Genomic DNA, 17,710 nt, shown 5'->3' with positions numbered 1-17,710 from the left:
GGTGCTGTATCCAATAACCCGAGCTACAATGTTAGAGTAATCAGCTTGTACTACAGATTACCCTTGCTTGTTTATGCAAATATCTAAGCGAATATGGTAGGTATGGTGGATTTCTTCCCTTGCCTCATAGACTAATGTAAAGGGTTGTTTTTTCTGTAAGCTGCTGCAGAATAGGTCAGTACTATTATCACAAGAAAATAACAAATCTGATGTCAAGATTACAGTAACCCATAACATCCAATCAGAAATGTTCTTTGTTGATCTATCTACAGTAGATTAAGACCTAGTGAATTGGTTCAGGTTAAAAGAGAACTATGGCCAGGGCCGTCTTTAACGCGGGGCAAAGGGGGCAGTTGCCCGGGGCCCAGTCATGCTTGTGAGGCCCAAAGCAGCTGCCCCTTGAGCCCGCAGAAACTTGCCGATCGGATCGCATAGTAAAATACGTTATGGCAGCAGCCGCATTCGGCATGGCTATAATGTATTTTCCTATGCGATCTGCACCATCGCACGGCATACTACAGGTGTAGCTCCTCCCCCGCCCGCGTAGCGTGACATGTAAGTGTCACACAGGCTTCACTGGATAACGTGAGGCAGTGCGTACGGGTGCCTCACACACGCCCAGGGGAGTCAGACATCCGGAAAGAAAGACTGAGGCTGACTGACACGAGGAGTCGAGCACTGTTCTGGGATTGATTGAGGCAGGTAAGAGCTGGCCAAAGTTTATGCTTAAGTTACTCTCACAACTTGGCAAATGTTACCAAGGGGTCCCGGCCCTAGAAAGGTTGAGAACCACTGCTCTATTTAATAGAACTATATAGGGCTGCAGCTAACGATTATTTTCATAATCGATTAGTTAGCTGATTTTTACGTTCGATTCATCGGATAAAAAAAAAAAGTCTCCAGTGATGGACTACTAGCTTGTATTGAGATTGTAGTCCATCACGGGAGCAAGCTTGGCGCGGTGGAAGTAAGTGTGGTGTGCAATATAGTACATTATACATTGTCGCAATGCAGAATACCGCCAGCTACGGAGGAATCCAGTGAATCGCAGCAATCGTACATTATACTATAATGTACGATTGCTGGGATTTGTAGTCCTCTGTAGCTGCTGGTATTCTGCATTGCGCTGTATATAATTTATTATTGCTGGGATTTGTAGTCCTCTATAGCTGGTGCCATTCTGCATTACACTGTATAATGATTATACGGCGCAATGCAGAATACCACTGACCAGTTATAGAGGAATACAACAAATGCGAGCAATAGTACATTATGCAGCGGCACAATGCAGAATACCAGCAGCTACAGAGGAACAACAAATCCCAGCAATTATACATTAAACACCCGGTATAATGTACTATTGCTGGGATTTGTTGCTCCTCTATAGCTGGTGGTATTCTGCATTGTGTCGCTGTATAATACATTGGTATTCTGCATTGTATTGTGCATGGCATTCTGCATTGTATAATACAGCGGCACAATGCAGAATACCACCGACCAGCTATATATCTTGTATGTATGTATGTGTATATATAAAATCTCTGGTCGGTGGTATTCTGCATTGTGCCGCTGTATTATACAATGCAGAATACCACGCACAATACAATGCAGAATACCAATGTTTTATACAGCGGCACAATGCAGAATACCACCAGCTATAGAGGAGCAACAAATCCCAACAATAGTACATTATACCGGGTGTTTAATGTATTATTGCTGGGATTTGTTGTTCCTCTATAGCTGCTAATGTTCTGCAGTGTGCCGCTTTAAAAAAAAAAAGAAGGAAACATTAAAAAGGTGAATAAATAAATATGCTGCGCTCATAACCTTAAAACATGTATTGGTGATTATCATATATCAGTGATCAAACCAAATCCATAATTTATGTGAATTTGGTTTGATCACTTATATATATACTAATCACTAATACAGATTTGATATTTAACATTAAAAAGGTATCTCGAGTGACTTACCTTGAATGACGGTGGGCCCTTGATTGTCGGCAAGCCGGCGGCGAGTGAGGGAGCTTGCGGCGAGTGAGGGAGCTCACGGCGAGGAGGAGAGCAGCAGCGTGCGCGGCTTCAGCGTCCTGTGCGGTGGGCGTGGCTTATGCGGCCTGTGCGGTGGTCACAGCGGGCGCAGCGTGAGACGTGTGGCTCAGGCCGCGTGTGGAGCCCCGAACAGGCTAATCAATCAAAAACGTTGGCGAATCGACGTTCGAAAACGTTGACAATGTTTTCAATCGTCTATTTTAATCGACTAAATCGATTAACTGTTGCAGCTCTAGAAGTATATGAGGAGTGAGACTAAGAGGTTACAGTTGGCAAGTGCCTACTGTTACAGATCAAGCTAAGGACTTGTTTCTGAACCAGCTCTTTATGTTTACATTATTCAAGTTTTTTTGAGAGAAGTCTATGATCTATGTGTGCTGTTTTTTTTTTCTTGTTGTTGGGGAGGTGAGAGAAATTGGGCCGGGGGGGGCCCAAGAAAATGTTTGCCCAGGGTCCGATCAGTATTAAAGACGGGCCTGACTATGGCCAAACCTTTTTTTTGGCTATAGTTCTTTTGTGTCACAGGAGCACATTTACTAATGTCCTCCTGTGACCCAAAGTCAGCATATAGCGGGCTACTTCCTACTATATGCTGACAGCGCAGAGCCGCACTGCAGCCGAGAAAGGTCCCTGTTATTTTTACTGTTTCACTGCATGTGTTGAATAGATGTAGCAGTATCCAAATCTCGTGTGTGGGGAACTTAATCCTGACAGCCTTCTGATAATCAGACAAGCACTGACATGTGTCACAGTGGAATACAGTATTGCTTTCTTGAAACAGAAGGTATGACATGACATAATTTCCAATAAAAAAAAAGTTTATTCCACATTTAAGGGCAGCAGACAAAGCCCGGCAAATCATTCCTTTATATCTTGGTGACCTTCTGCACATCCAGCACCACTGATGTTTATGGCACAAGTGCAGCCTGAGCTTATAGCCTATTGTAGGAAGTCCAGAGGTAACCACAAACCCTTCTATTATAATACTCTAAAAGACAGTAGCACCTTCTGAAATTAGAGGTATTTACATGTCGTCATTTCCATCATAAATTCCAAATAACAAAGTGTTCATTCCCATTTTCCCTTGAAATGTTTTTACTGCTTGTCATTATTTCCAGCCCCACAGGGATCTACTGAAAGTGAAAATAACTTATGACAAACTGAAGGTCATGTTATTTATCTTTCGTGATGATTCACTTGTTCTTCCCTCTAGATATTTCTCCCTGGGGCTTCTGAATACTGGTAATTTAAAGTGACACTAAGGAGTTCAATCTTAAAAATGCATTAGTACCCTAACTATTGCCAAAAATGTATCTTAAGGTGCCCATACACTGTACGAAAATTGTGGGGAAACCCGCGATCGTACGATAATCATACAGTGTATTTAAGGCGTGCGACCGTTTCTACTACACGGTTGCACGTCTTCCGTCAAACAAGCAGGCTTGAAAACCCGCCGAGAAGGTTAGTGGCCTGCTTGTTCGGCAACTGCCGAACGGGCCGGTGTGCGCACACTGCCCGTTTGCAGTGATCGGAAGCCCGCCCCTCACTGCGGTCATGGGAAGCCCGTCCCTCAGCGGAGCGGGCTTTCGATGATCACAAGTATGATCTGCCCGTCCAAGATGGGCAGATGGTACGAGCTTTCAATAAGCTTACGACCATCGCAAGACAAAAGTCTTGCGATGGTCGTAAGTAGGGATGCACCGATACCACTTTTTTAAGACCGAGTACCGATACTTTTTTTCAGCTACTCACCGATACCAATTACCGTTCAATCGGCCAATCAGCGGAAGAAGAGGTCAGAATGGAGCAGATGCCTGAGGACTTGGAGGAGGAGTTTGCAGCCATCTTGTTTCATTGAAGACGCGATGGAGGTCCTGTGTGCGGCGGTTTCGGGTCCCTGAAGATGGCGGACGCGGCACAGGTACTCGTTTTTTGTATCGGAGTATTTGCACGAGTACAAGTACTCATGCAAATACTCGGTATCGCCGCCGATACCGATGCTTGTATCGGTGCATCCCTAGTGGTAAGGTGTATGGGCACCTTTATTTGCGTATCACTCAGCTGTCGATCCTTAAATCATCTTTGAATTTATGCTGACACTGACTCTTCTGGAGGTTGCCTGCTTTTGTTCCCCCTGGTCCCTGTGTGTGTTGTAAAGTAGCCACCGCTCCAAGCTCACTCCCATGATGGACTACAATCGCGATAAAAATGAATAACGTGAGATTGTAGTTCATCATGGAAGCGAGCTTGGAGCGGTGGCTACTTTACAACACACAGGGACTGTGAGGAACAAAAGTAGGCACCCCCCAGAAGGAAGGACACGTTTACATTACTAATTTGTATTGCTATTGTAGTCTATCAACGGAGCGAGCTTGGAGCGATGACTACTTTAAAACACACACACAGGGACCATGGGGAAGAAAAGTAGCCACCCTCCAGAAGGAAGGACAGTGTCAGCACCAATTCAGAGATGATTTGAGGATCTACAGCCGAATGATACACAAATAAGATACATTTTTGTTAATAGTTAGGGCACTTGAATGCATTTTTAAGACTTAATGCCTTTCGTTTAGTGTCAATTTAAATTATTGCCTCCTACTACTCACTTGTTTTCACCTAGTAATACCTAAATCGTGTCCAGTATCAATGGCAGGTTCAAAACAATGTGATATTTATACAATTAGAATAGCACACCCAAGTTGTCTTTAGTAAAACTGACTAGTGGCAGGCAATTTTGTGAGCAGAAGAAGGAAGAGGGCTTAATGTAATATGAACAAAGGCAGAAAATGAACCTGTTTAGGAAGTTCTTCTGCCTGTGGGGTGAATAAACATGATGTGTTTTTATCAGTGTTTTTCCCTCCCTTGAAGGATGGGGGATGTGTGACTGGAGATTGTAAAACTCAGGATAGTGGGAGCTTTTGTCTCATTCAGAACATCTTCAGTTACAGGCAAGACACTTTAGTCTCTGATCTGGGTTTTGCCTTCCGTGCAGTATGATATGATCTCAAATGGATTGGCACTCCCATTTATAGTGAGTATCGTTGTGTACTATCTTGTTCACTTTCTCAGAGATGATAAAGTTCTAAAAGGTAACTAGGACTCCCTGAGTATGGCGCTTAGTATTTGATGTTTTGAGTGTTTCATGTGTCTGGACGGTATATACATTATCCAGTACACTAATAGACTTAATTAAGAGGTCAGTGCAGTGAACAATTATGTTGTGAAGAGTGTCACATCCTGTAACAATAATTCAATTTAAATTTCATTGAGGTCAGATCGAAAGGATGAGTTCTGTATGATTTAATGGGTAATTGTATTTTGCTGGTCTTTCTTTTCTTTTTTATGTAAGCCCTTGATTTGCTTTGCTTCCATAGCGTCTTCTGTTTCTAGTAATTCAGAGGTCCTTTCCTATATTCAGAAGTAGGGGTGGAGGAAACTACATAGAATTCTGAACCTCATTCATGCAGAAAGAAAAGTTCTTGAGATGCTTGGCACCCCATCTGATTTCCCCATTTCCATAGTTTAGTGCGAGAATTTAGGGAGAACTGGTACAGATGTTATGAGTAACAAGAATACTTTATCTTTCAGAGATATGTAATGTTTGTAGAACTGCCATACCAAGTTAGAATGGATAGTATCAAGAAGAAAAATGAATGATCCATAAGAGGGAGTTTCGTTTAAATCCATGTTAACATTTTCTAGTTTAGGTATTAAGCTGTATTTGTGTTAAATACTTTCCTGTACTCTGAGAGTTGGTTTAAGATGACCACATGTGCTGCAATCTAATTGTAAAATCTACCTAAAAGGATGGCAAATGAGCGCCAAGAGATTCACAAATGTGAATATAAGATCATCAAATGACACAGAAGTGATCTGTGATCGAGTATTGCGGTTTTATGTAGTACAGGGTGACATGGCCATGCTTCAGCTCTTAGAACATGTGACAATTGAGATTTTGTAAGAACAGTAAGATTGAGCCATAAATCATGTGCAGGGTTACATATGGAGGATTTTATTAGTTTTAAATTTACAATTATCGTTCGCTTTCTTTCGTCCCGTCATCGAACCCCCGTTCGATTTCCACTTGAATACCCCATCAAGCACAGACCAATGTAGAACACTAGCTGAATATCAATTGACAGAACGGATTTTCGTTTGCGCAAGTGCAGTGTTCATGTTGCGATTTTTTTTTCCACCGTATGAAAACGCCACTAATCCATCGAATTTGGTACGATTCGAAAACGGTTCTCCAGCCTGACTGAGGAAATTCTCCCAGGTGCAGAGTTATTATGATCATTTACTTCCCATCAACTGGCCGATTATCGTACGAAAACCTGATCGCGTTAGTTTTTTGAACGATAATCGCAAGGTGTATGGGCACCTTAAAAGTCAAGAGTCATGAAAGATCTAGCAGTTCCTGTAAACTCAACTGCCTAAACTCATGAAGATGGCACTCACTGCTCAGTTCTTATAAGTAACCATAGAATTATCAGACAGATCCCTGTAGCTGTATACATTCCTCTTTTCTCAGGGATCTGTTATGTGATACTGTTATGCACACTCAGGAGACAGTGGGTGTTATCAGTATGAGGTAAGGGTGTTGGCAGAACAGCGAGGTTACGTAAAGTGTCAAGACTTTAAGTAATCTCTCGAATTTAAGGGGCCTAGAGTCATACACAACGGAAAAGCTAAAAAAAAAAAAAGGGCAAATATAATATTTATTAGCTAAGCCTGCATAGTTACATTTTAGGACTGTACAGATTCTTGTATAAATGGAATTGTAACTGGTTCCCGTATAGACAGTAAGATGCCCCCCCCAAATTTTTACAAAGTACCTCCATTGCAGGCAAAAGCTGTGTGTCCATTATAATCCAGTTAGGATTCATATCTGGCATTAGACGGCTGTATTGAATTAATTTAAAACGACTAAATACATTTCTACAGATTTGCATTCTTTCCCCAGAAATGCCAAATTTCTCTTAGTAAAGTTTTCTTTTGCGGAAGCTCTCCCAATGCAACTTTCAGTAATCCCGTGGGGAGTCTAAATCATTAGCAGGCTAGTATAGCAGTTTGGGGCTGTGTTTACTTTCAGTCTGTCACCATGGCAAAATATCTCTGTCTGTCCTACAAAGAAGGTCACTTCCTACATCTCATGTCATGTGAGATAAAGTTACATCACATGCTGCGATTTCCACTACCCACAACCATGGACATCCATACTGTACGCTCATGAATGGAAAAAAAAATGTTGTGCAATCTCCGTCATCCATTTATTCATTCATTCTCTGGCTTCTGGAATGTTTTTTGTTTTTTTAATGCCTACTAAACTTGAGCTTTTTCCTTTTTTAATTATCTAATATGACCATTGCAGGTGCATTTGTTACAATGGAAGCAAGATCTCAGTGTAGACTGAAACATTGTAGTAACTCTTATACTTTTTACATTTATACCACTGTTGCTAAGTGTCCCTCAGTGGCAAATTAGCAGTCCTGTGAGATATTGTCCTACATTTACTCAATAGCTGCTTTCTGGGTGGCCGGAGGCCATATGAGAATCTTGGCATCACGCAATGTATGGCCTTCTCAGGGCCCATTCACCCTTGTGTGGTTTACTGCAGTTTTTCATATACGTTCACCACAGGTAAACTGGTAGACGCTGGTTATACTTCACACCACCACTGACATGCAGCATATAAGAATTATATATGCTATAATTTGACTGCAAAAATGCAGGCCTGGTTCATTTGTATAATGTTAATATGAACCATTGCAGACATCTGATAACTGCACTGAAATTGCATGCAGCTTTATTGCACAGACGTGTGAACTTAACTTGAAACTCTAAAGCCTCAATGTGCTGTTGTCTATTACAGCCCCGACGTCCAGGCATTCCTAAAACTGGACTGCACCAGACACCAATCTGATCCTTCTGAGGACGAAGATGAAAGGGCAGATCAGAAGGTAAACAAGACTCCCACATGATTGTATACATGTTTAACTACCTGCACACATATTTGGTCTTTTCATACACTTAGTTTCCCCTTTTTGTTCTGGATGTTTGGTTTTCCTTGTAATTGATGAATACACATTGCATTTATTAGAAAACATGTTTCCTAACGATGCAGTGTCGCCAAATCAGAATCAAACTGTTCATCCTTTTTGTGTGTGATTTTGGATGTACTAACATAGCCAAACGTATCTGTTTTATTGCTCATATGGAACAGTTTTTTCTTTCTTTTCTGTTCCTGAGAGATTATGGGAAGTAAGTTGTAACCGCTGACCCTGAGCTTTAGGAGTTTCATTTCTGCATAAGAGCAGATTTGGAAAGTATGTACTGTCTGTACATGTTTTGTTCATAAATAGGGCTGCATGCAAGTTCTTCCAAAAAAACACACTTAAAGCTCTACTGTTCTTGCTGTTCCACCTTGTCCACTGTCATTCAAATGTCAGAGCCTCTACTTCCAACTAGTTCCAGCCTTTCACAGTCGAGTGACAGAGGTTAGGCATAGCATCAAAAGGGACGGGTCTTGATCTTTACTTAGTCACGGGTCAAGGTTTTATGGATAATATTCATTAGGTGTAGGGGACATGAAGAGTTGAGCTGTATTCCAGGCACATCCCATTTGTCCCCTTTTGAAAATAAAAACATTTGATTGCTTTTTGAAGTGTGGGTCGCGATCCCAAATGGGGTCTCACAAATGAATGGGGGTTCGCAATCCGAATCCCCGGCCAGGGCCACCAGGGGGGTACGGCCAGTACTTGTGTGACCGACGCTGGGGGGGTTCGGGGGGAGAGGTGAGAGACACTGACCGATACTCGAGTATAGCAGGAACTTGTGACTTGTGTTTGCTGGCATTTGTTTCCTGCGTTTGGTGCATGTCCCCATTGATTTCAGTGGGTCCCTGGACACGGGCCAAATGCGGAAAGTAGAACATGTCACAAATTTTGCGACATGCGTTCCAAAAATATGAGTTCTCTTCATATCCTATCGCACTCCTAACTGGAATAATGTCCCAACTGGTTACGGCTGGGTGCTGCAGTGAATGCAGATGGTGCCGCAAATAAATCCATGAAAAGTGAAGAAATCAGTGGCACTCCAAAGTTCAAGAATGTCACACATTGTGAGACCCCTTAAACAATGTCAATAAAGAAGATTTTACATTCTTGGACTTTGGGGTGCCAGTGATTTCTTCGCTTTTCATGCGTTCCAAAGAAACTTGTCCGCTTGGCCACATTTTGGGTACCATTAACTAGTAATGGCGCTGTAAGTGCATTCCGTGTTTTAAGCGCATTCATTAGACGTCCATATGTGAACGGGGACTTGGAGATTTGCCTTGCATGGACCGTGACTATACAGGGAACAGTCTCCTCTTTGCCATCTTTAGGATCAAACTACAACCTTGAATGTAAATGAAGTTGATTTTCTGACTTCATCCCAATGTTTCAATGTATTTACATTTGTTATCAGTTCACTTGCTGGTTTCACTTGTTGCCTGGACTCCACCTCAGGAGCTGCTCAGAAACTATAAAGTATAATATAGAGTTCTTGTTTTCTTTAACAGAATGGATCACCCTCACAAAATGTCAATCTTGGGCCCTCTGGAAATCCTCAGTAAGTTTCTATTGGTTTTTGTTTAGCATTTATTTAGAGATTACAGAAAATAATGCATTCAGTTTTTTGTTTGTTGCAAAATGTTCATCTTCCAAAGATGTTCTAATTGTTGTTGAATAAATAGGCCAGTGGCAGGGCAATATAACAGCAAAATAAAATCTGTGTGGGTGTACATGATGGCAGCGGTATTTGCTCATTACATTTACAGGCTCTGCTTCCTGCTATACTTTGCTACACAATGGTTGTGCCTTACAGCTTCTATAATGTAGCTCTATGATTTGGCCAACTTGTTGAAAACTTTGCACTCCTTGTGTGGCTTATATAAATTTTAAGCAGCTAGGCAGATTTATTGTAGAAGTTAATTTACCGTTCCTGCAGTGACTCATTTATACATTCTATACCAGTAGTGATCAACTTTTATAAAGGAACATCACCAAACACCTAACCTAAATCACCAAACGGCCTTAAAAATATTCTCATAGGGCCATCACTCCATATTGCAATTAAAATCTCACTGAAATGCACTGAGAATGCATGCTGGTTTACATGTGTTTTCATGCATGTTGGCATGCATTTTAATGTCCATTGTGACGCAACTTTCAGTCATATTTGTACAAAGCCTGCCTGTGTGTAAAATTATGAAAGTCAAAGATCTATTTAAGAACATTACTTAAAGTAAACACTGCAATAATATTTCAAAATATATGCTTTGGTGTTGATAACATGTGGTTGTTCAAACAGAAAATATATTTATTAAATGTTACATATGTATTTCAGGAAGCTCAAATATGCATCAATATTGTTTCAATTGATTTTGAATTTGTCAATTTCAGTGGAAAACCCTCAGACTTTGAATACCTCAAACTGATTGGTAAAGGGAGCTTTGGAAAGGTGAGAAATGCTATTAAACATGTCAGTGTCCACTTGTCGCAGAGCTGCAGGTCCCACTATAACCTGTGTGGTCAGGCTGTGGTTTTGCTTATGTTGGCAAATCACAAATTAGCTGTTGGTCTTAGCAGAATTAAATTGGGTTCTAATCTTTCATCTCTATTAATACTGTAGGTTGTTCTTACAAGAGGGAAACATGATGGCCGCTATTATGCAGTGAAGGTGTTACAGAAGAAAGTTATTCTCAACAAGAAAGAGGTAGATCTATTTATGTTTGTAATATATCTGCTAAAGTTTGTGTGTGATAACTGACTGAACTATGGAAACCAGATCCACTATGTGAACAGGGCCAGGGACATCTGTCATAGTTGGATAGCTATATATATGTATATATTAGATCATCACTGAGTGTACACAGCTGACAAAACTCCTTATTAAAAGTAGTAAATATAGATGAGATTTGGAAAATTGTGTACGTGTGCATTTGTAATTAGGTCTGCCGTTTAATTAGGACACTTTGTATGATATTGCTTTTTTGGTACCCTTCACCTAAATTTTCAGTGACCACATTAGACTTTTTCTAAAAGATCAGTATTCCCGAAGGACTACCCTCCCACCTTGAATTACCCAAGACTCCATACCTGTCAATGAGGCGACCCATCACAATAAAGGACCAGTAGCGGGTCTCATGGATTGGTGGGCATAGCCAGGCTGAGTTTTTACAGGAAAGTAAAGATTTCTGTAAGCTGCCTTTTTGGCCCGGGCTTGTGATAGGTTTACTTACAGATTGCTTGTAACAGGAACAATTATTATGTCAACATTTTTTATATGTTCTTTCAGCAAAAACACATCATGGCAGAGAGAAATGTTCTTCTGAAAAATGTAAAGCACCCATTCTTGGTTCATCTTCATTACTCGTTCCAGACATCAGACAAGCTGTTTTTTGTCTTGGATTTTATCAATGGAGGAGAGGTAGGACAACGTAATGTACTTAAAGGGTCAGTGACCCTACAATGCGTATGAAATGAAACAATTTCCTTTGTAATATGGCTTCATTTAATTCACAATTAAAGAAAAGCTCAGCTTTAACAACATGTACACAAACATATACTTAATGTTAATGTATTCAAGATTAAGTTGTGATTTTGGAGAAGATACATATTGATGACATTTAAAGTAATCCTAACCTGGCAGAAAAGGTTTTAAAGTAGCCACAGTCCTGAAGGTTAGGCACCTTGTGATGCCCGAGAGTACTTGTGTTAGTTTTCAACTCAATCCCTCTGTCCGTGTGCAGACTCATGGATCCTAGGGTCAGTTTGTACACTCCTGTTTTAGGCCAGGTCAAGTTCACGTTATGTTTAATAATATGTGTATTTGCCACTAAATCCATCCTCTCACCAGCCTAAAATGGCCCATAACGTAAAATATAGGTGAGATTATTAAGGCAAAGTGAAAGTCCTAATATTCTGTCAGGGTTTATGATATTTTCTGTTGGTGCCTGAAATTAAAATATATCTTTTTATATGTAAGAAGACCAGTCCTTTTAAATGTTTTTTTCTGCCTTACATTTAAATCTTGGACATGCAAGAATAATTGCTTCCACTAAAGAGTTGCATTATAGTACATACCAAAGATCTCCATTCTTTGTCATCTCATAAGATGAACTAATTTATAATAAGTGAGAATGATCCCCATAAAATAAGAAACATAATTTAATAATTATGTTTTTATCTAATGTAGGAAGTGTTCAGAATGTAAGGATCTGAGTACTTGCCGTGAGGCTATTTGGAGCACATCAGAGAGAACAGATCATTCATGAGGTTGGAGACCACTGGCACATATTGTAAATGAGTAAATTACAACTTGGAAACCTTATATTGTGGATTTACATGGGTAGCTGAAACTGTTACATTATTTAGATATATACAGACATTTCATAAAGAAGTGTAAAAAGATACTACACAGCAGTATCGCATAACCATTTCAAAATCCGAGCTAATCTGCTTGGTTCCTATGTGTCACTGCATTTTGTGGCTTTAAAGAATAGGCAATAGAGTGTGAGCTGTAAACATTAGGAAGAGGAAGATAATGACACATATATTTTCACTTCCTCAATGAATTTTGAACGTGGTAAAACCCCATTGCAAAACCAGGAAATACCTGAATGAGGATATGTTTGTATTTGTATGATTTTAGCTATTGCAAAAGGCAAACTTTTTTAACTTACATTTTTTTCAGAATGTCCCAGTATTTTATTTTTTTTGAAAGCTGAACTCCAGGCAGATAATGTACAACAGTTAATAAAGCTATGTATTCCTTCACATAATCATTTAATGGGGGGAATTTATGAAAGTGTTTGCCAATTTTCTGTCACAAAGGCCAAAATGTGATGCTAACTAACTACAAAGTTTTATCTCTGTTATGGGCCTTTTTCAAAGTGTTCTTGTGACATATTTCTGTTTGTAACTCACTGCATGTGTTTTGCAACATTTTGCATCATTTCTCAATTGCACAGTATCTGCGTCCAGCATTTGTGACATTAAAAACCTTCCTAATTGTTGCACATCCTAGAAGTCCTCCTAAATATTCTTAAAGTATTGCGAAGATAATTCAGCTTCATTCCCTCGAGTCAGCCGAGCACTTCAGAGGTATTCAGCTGTCATCCAGGAGGTTCCCAGCAAGCTTTCGACAGTTTAGAGACCAGGACAATTCTCCTTTACAAAGGCATTTATAAATAAAACATAAACTTGGATAATAAAGCCGTCGCTGTATGCAGCAGAAATCAGGGATGTGACAGTTTAAAAAAGACGCTGATGATGCAACCAATTTGATAAATTCCCCCCCTCAGTGTATTAAAAACAGAGGTGTTAGATGCACGTATTTGCAATGCAGCAATAAATAGATTTAAGGCAGATATGCTTGAGGGTAACAAATTCATCCTTGAAGTTGCAGTGTCTCCATTTTATTGCTGGGTATGCCCTAGGATGGGAAAACTGTTAGATTAGTGTTTACAGAGTGTGTTAGGAGTGTTAGCTATTTCTTTAATTGCTGTCTGTATCTCTTTCTGGGGAGATGTCCCCCTACTTCCTGCTTTTGGGAGATTTGGCCTCACCTACTGTGCCACTAACAACTGTAAAATGATAGATTTCCCCTCACTGTTACAGTGATTACAGTATTGAAGAAAGGGAATGAGGGTGAATCTTCCAAGTGGCGACAGTAAAAGCCCGACAGAGGTACTAACCCTTCTCCCACTTACTGAAATCTAGAAAACAACGTTCTGGCTGAAGTTCCACTTTAAAGTGAAGAACAAGTAGGAATGTCCAATGACATTTAGTACAATTCACAGTAATGTTCAGAAATCTGATGACTATGGGTCACTACAATTTGTTACATGTTTTTACATGACCTCCTACTGCTACATGGGTTTATATTCTGGCTAAACAATATATATACTTTGCTTACAGCTTTTCTTTCACCTACAAAGAGAACGATATTTTGCTGAACCAAGAGCCCGTTTTTATGCTGCTGAAATTGCCAGTGCGTTGGGTTACCTACACTCCATTCAGATCATATACAGGTATAAACAAGTCAATTCTAGTAATTGCACCAAGAAGATGATGAAATGCTGGATTTATAGATTTACTTTACATTTCCTTGACAGGGACCTCAAGCCAGAAAATATTCTTCTAGACTCTGAGGTAATAACTCTTTTCCTTGTCGTTTGAGCGTTTTTTTCTGTACTAATTAAAAGTCTCTTAAATTATGAGATTGGACTAGATTTAAGAGCTACAAAATGACATTTGCTTTCTTTTAAAGGGAATTTATAGTGCTTTGTATATGATTAATTTATTCTGTTCACAACTATATGTTTTCATTTTTAGTCAGATAAATATGAAATGTTGCATGATTTTTTTGTATTTACATTTCCAGCCAGCCGGTGGAGCTAGGAGCTCCGTTCTTATGTTTACTAGGCTCACCTTAGGTGCTTTTCTTGAAAAAATTTGTTTACAGATCTCAGTAGCTCAAGCTCAATTTAAAAGTGAAATTGAATGAGTGGATGGGGGGAATCTCCCCTGCAGGACTATTGTATTCTGATCGGCAGTACCCGCAGCTGTCAAAATACCGACAACTTTCGGCCTGGCTCTTCCGACCTTAATTCTTTCATATTAATACTTGGCCTAAACCACCCACGAAAACACTAAAAATCCATATCTAACACTAAGCTTAAGACAACCCCAAACCTAACTCCTGAGAGTAAATGTACCACCTCTGAGTGTTAAATGCCTCACTATGAGCACCAGAAAATATTTTCTGAGAAGACTTGCCATCGATAAATAATAAACTAATATAATAGCTTTTATTTTAAAAACAAATTGTTTACCAAACAGAATATATATGTATGTTATGGCCTTACCAAATGTCAATCTTTTGCTTTAGGGTCATATTGTTTTAACTGATTTTGGGCTTTGCAAAGAAGGAATTTCAAATTCTGACAAAACTCTCACCTTCTGCGGCACTCCAGAGGTAAGCTATTATTTCTTCCAAATGTGATAATAAAAATACAATTTCTACTTCATATGAAACAGTGCAGAATATTCACTGTGATTAGATTTTTCATTTATTGTGTTTAATGTTTTCATTTTGAAATTTTGATCGGATTTTTATATTTTGATCAGTCTTTGAACAAAACATCTCTGGTTGTAAATCATCATTGATTATTCCACAAACCTTAGAATTTACGGGGTTATCCACTAAGCTGCCAAAGGCAGCCGAGTGAATAACTCAGCCGAAGTGAACAGAGCCGAACAACGTTCCGCTATTCAATCCGGCTCAGTATGGCTGCCTTCGGTCCAACATCTGGATCAGCCAAAGCTCACATAGGGGCCGAACGGCAGTGAGTGAATAGCCGAGTGGCATTCTGCTCGGTACCTCAGTGGTACCAAGCAGAATATGAAAAAGTGAAAATAGAAAAAAAAAAGGTTAAAAAAATATTTAAAAAATATAAATAAATAGTGAAATTAAAAAAATTATAAAAAAAAAAAGTAAAAAAAAACAAAAAACAATTGGGCAAAGCTAGCAGTGACAGCTAGCTCCACCCAACTGTTTCCCATTGGCCGGAACCTGCTAAAGTCTTCTAGCAGGTCCCGGCCAATAAATAACAACTTGGCGGAGCCGGCCGTGACGTCACGGTTCCACCCAGTCCCCAGGTCATTTGGGGACACTGATCTGTCATTACAACTGGGACGGAGCTGGCTCCGCCCAGCTGTCATATGCGGGGGCGAACGGCCGGGCTTCGGCAGGCCGTTCACCCCGCTTTGGCTGTCAGCTCAGTCGAGTTGAAGCATATGCCTTCGGCTCGGCTGAGCCGCTCAGCTGCCTTCGGCTGCTGTACGGGCTATAGTGAATAGCCCATACAGCAAAAGAGAGCCGAAGGATCAGCTGGAGCTATGGCTGGATCATTCAGCTCCTTCATGAATAACCCCCTTAGTTGTTGTAATGGAGATATTTTTAATCCGCACTCTGATAGTACTGTGTCCCAAATATTCCCACACACCACAATAAGCAAGAGACAAGTACAATCAGATAAAGAGAATCATACCCCGGATTGCATCAGACATTTTTGGCCATATCCGACCCATTCCCTTGAATTACCGAGGGGTCTCACCTGATCACATTATGCCGTGGATGTGGCCTTTCACATTCTGTTAAGGAATACACACAGTGAAGCCTGTTGCAGTAGAAATGTGGGGAGAGCTATGGGAAAATGTGTTGTTTTTTTTTGTATCACTGAACTTGAACAATTATACCTCCAACTTGACGTCACTGTCTGTATACTTGTTTGGGAATTTTAACTCACCATGATGACTTTAAAGCTCCTTTGCTTGGCTGCAATGCTCTTCATTTGGTTCAGTACTTTGAGTCACTAGCCTGGAACAAGCAAGCAGCAAGTGAAGTCAGACCTCATGAGCTGCATAATTATTCAGGGTCAGGAATTCTGAAAGTACTGAATCCAGGGGATCGAGCCAGTCAACCTGCATTTTCAGAAATAAGGAGTAGCAGCTCTTTTATTTCTCCCAACAGATTTAATGAATTTTATATTCAGAATCTGTTGGCAGCTTTAGAGGCACATTTTAAATTGGTTCAGTGCTACTTCTGGGCAGTAGAGGAAGATTAACACAATGAGGTTGATAGTTAATTCATCTTAATATTTGCAACAGATTTATGTAGGTCACCTCTTCTGCATTGTTTAAGGATATGGAATGTTCTGATTAAAGTGTATGTCAAGGCAAAATAAAGAAAAACAAAACAAAACATCTGCAGTACATCCCTGCAATACATGCACATTTCCCAATGTGTTATCCCTTTAAAGACCCTGCAAGTACAGAACAATCCCTAATGATCTGCCAGAAAATGCACCTTTCTCTTGCCAAACTATTCAGATCCACCTACTCTCCCATCACCACAACATAAGGGCTAATCATTCTGTAGTCCCAAGATAACTAGGAGGGTTATTTACTCTCCATTAGATAATGCCAGAAGTAAGCACTGGGCACAGGACAGCTCTTAATTTCTCACAAGGTCAGCTGCTTTTTTTTTTTCACTTATCGAACAGATGTGAAAAAATGTTTGCAGTGGTATATTTATCGGTTCAAAAGTGCATCAAATAACATTGTTAGGACCTAAAATGTATATAAACCCTATCAATGCCCCCCATAAGCATTTACAGCTGTAGTCAAAAGGAGAGAATGATCAATTCCCTTCCATCTATTTACTTTTCTGCTCTGTTTACTATTGTATAACAAACAACAGGAAGAAAGAGCAACATTAACTGAAGCTTGTCAAGTTAACACTAGCTGGTGTTTGCATACTGTAAACTATTAACACTCCAAAGTTCTGACTATGAGGAAAAGTCTCATGGCCTATATACAGATCTGGCACTAATAAGAGTTATTACAATTTATGAAGGTCAGGACCATAATTATTTTTTGGTTCATCGTGCTTTACCTTAACACCAGGCATGATATTAAAGGGAGGCTTAAAAAATGGTAACTTAGCGTATTGGGAAAATTTAATTAAAATATAAAAATAAATAAAAATTTCCACAACTTCTCGTCATTAAAAATAATAAGACCCGCAGCCACGCTGGAGGCACCTTTATT

At 39.9% G+C, this 17,710-nt stretch overlaps 1 protein-coding gene across 1 annotated transcript in view; it reads left to right on the top strand.

The window, feature by feature from the left end:
• The window catches only part of LOC108785180 (serine/threonine-protein kinase Sgk3), a 63,670-nt gene that overhangs the window by 37,409 nt on the left and 8,551 nt on the right, over positions 1–17,710 (top strand). Inside the window, exons 6-13 of the mRNA XM_018554214.1 lie at positions 7,924–8,011; positions 9,613–9,662; positions 10,496–10,553; positions 10,725–10,808; positions 11,391–11,522; positions 14,015–14,127; positions 14,212–14,248; positions 14,988–15,074. Coding sequence (XP_018409716.1) covers positions 7,924–8,011; positions 9,613–9,662; positions 10,496–10,553; positions 10,725–10,808; positions 11,391–11,522; positions 14,015–14,127; positions 14,212–14,248; positions 14,988–15,074 — 649 coding nt within the window. The remainder of the gene's footprint in view (positions 1–7,923; positions 8,012–9,612; positions 9,663–10,495; positions 10,554–10,724; positions 10,809–11,390; positions 11,523–14,014; positions 14,128–14,211; positions 14,249–14,987; positions 15,075–17,710) is intronic.

Source organism: Nanorana parkeri, unplaced genomic scaffold (genome assembly GCF_000935625.1).
Source record: "Nanorana parkeri isolate BGI_ZX_2015 unplaced genomic scaffold, ASM93562v1 scaffold147, whole genome shotgun sequence".
NCBI classification, from domain to species: Eukaryota; Metazoa; Chordata; class Amphibia; order Anura; family Dicroglossidae; genus Nanorana; species Nanorana parkeri.
Note: the sequence above shows the minus strand (reverse complement) of the source record. Positions and strands in the feature narration are given on the sequence as shown.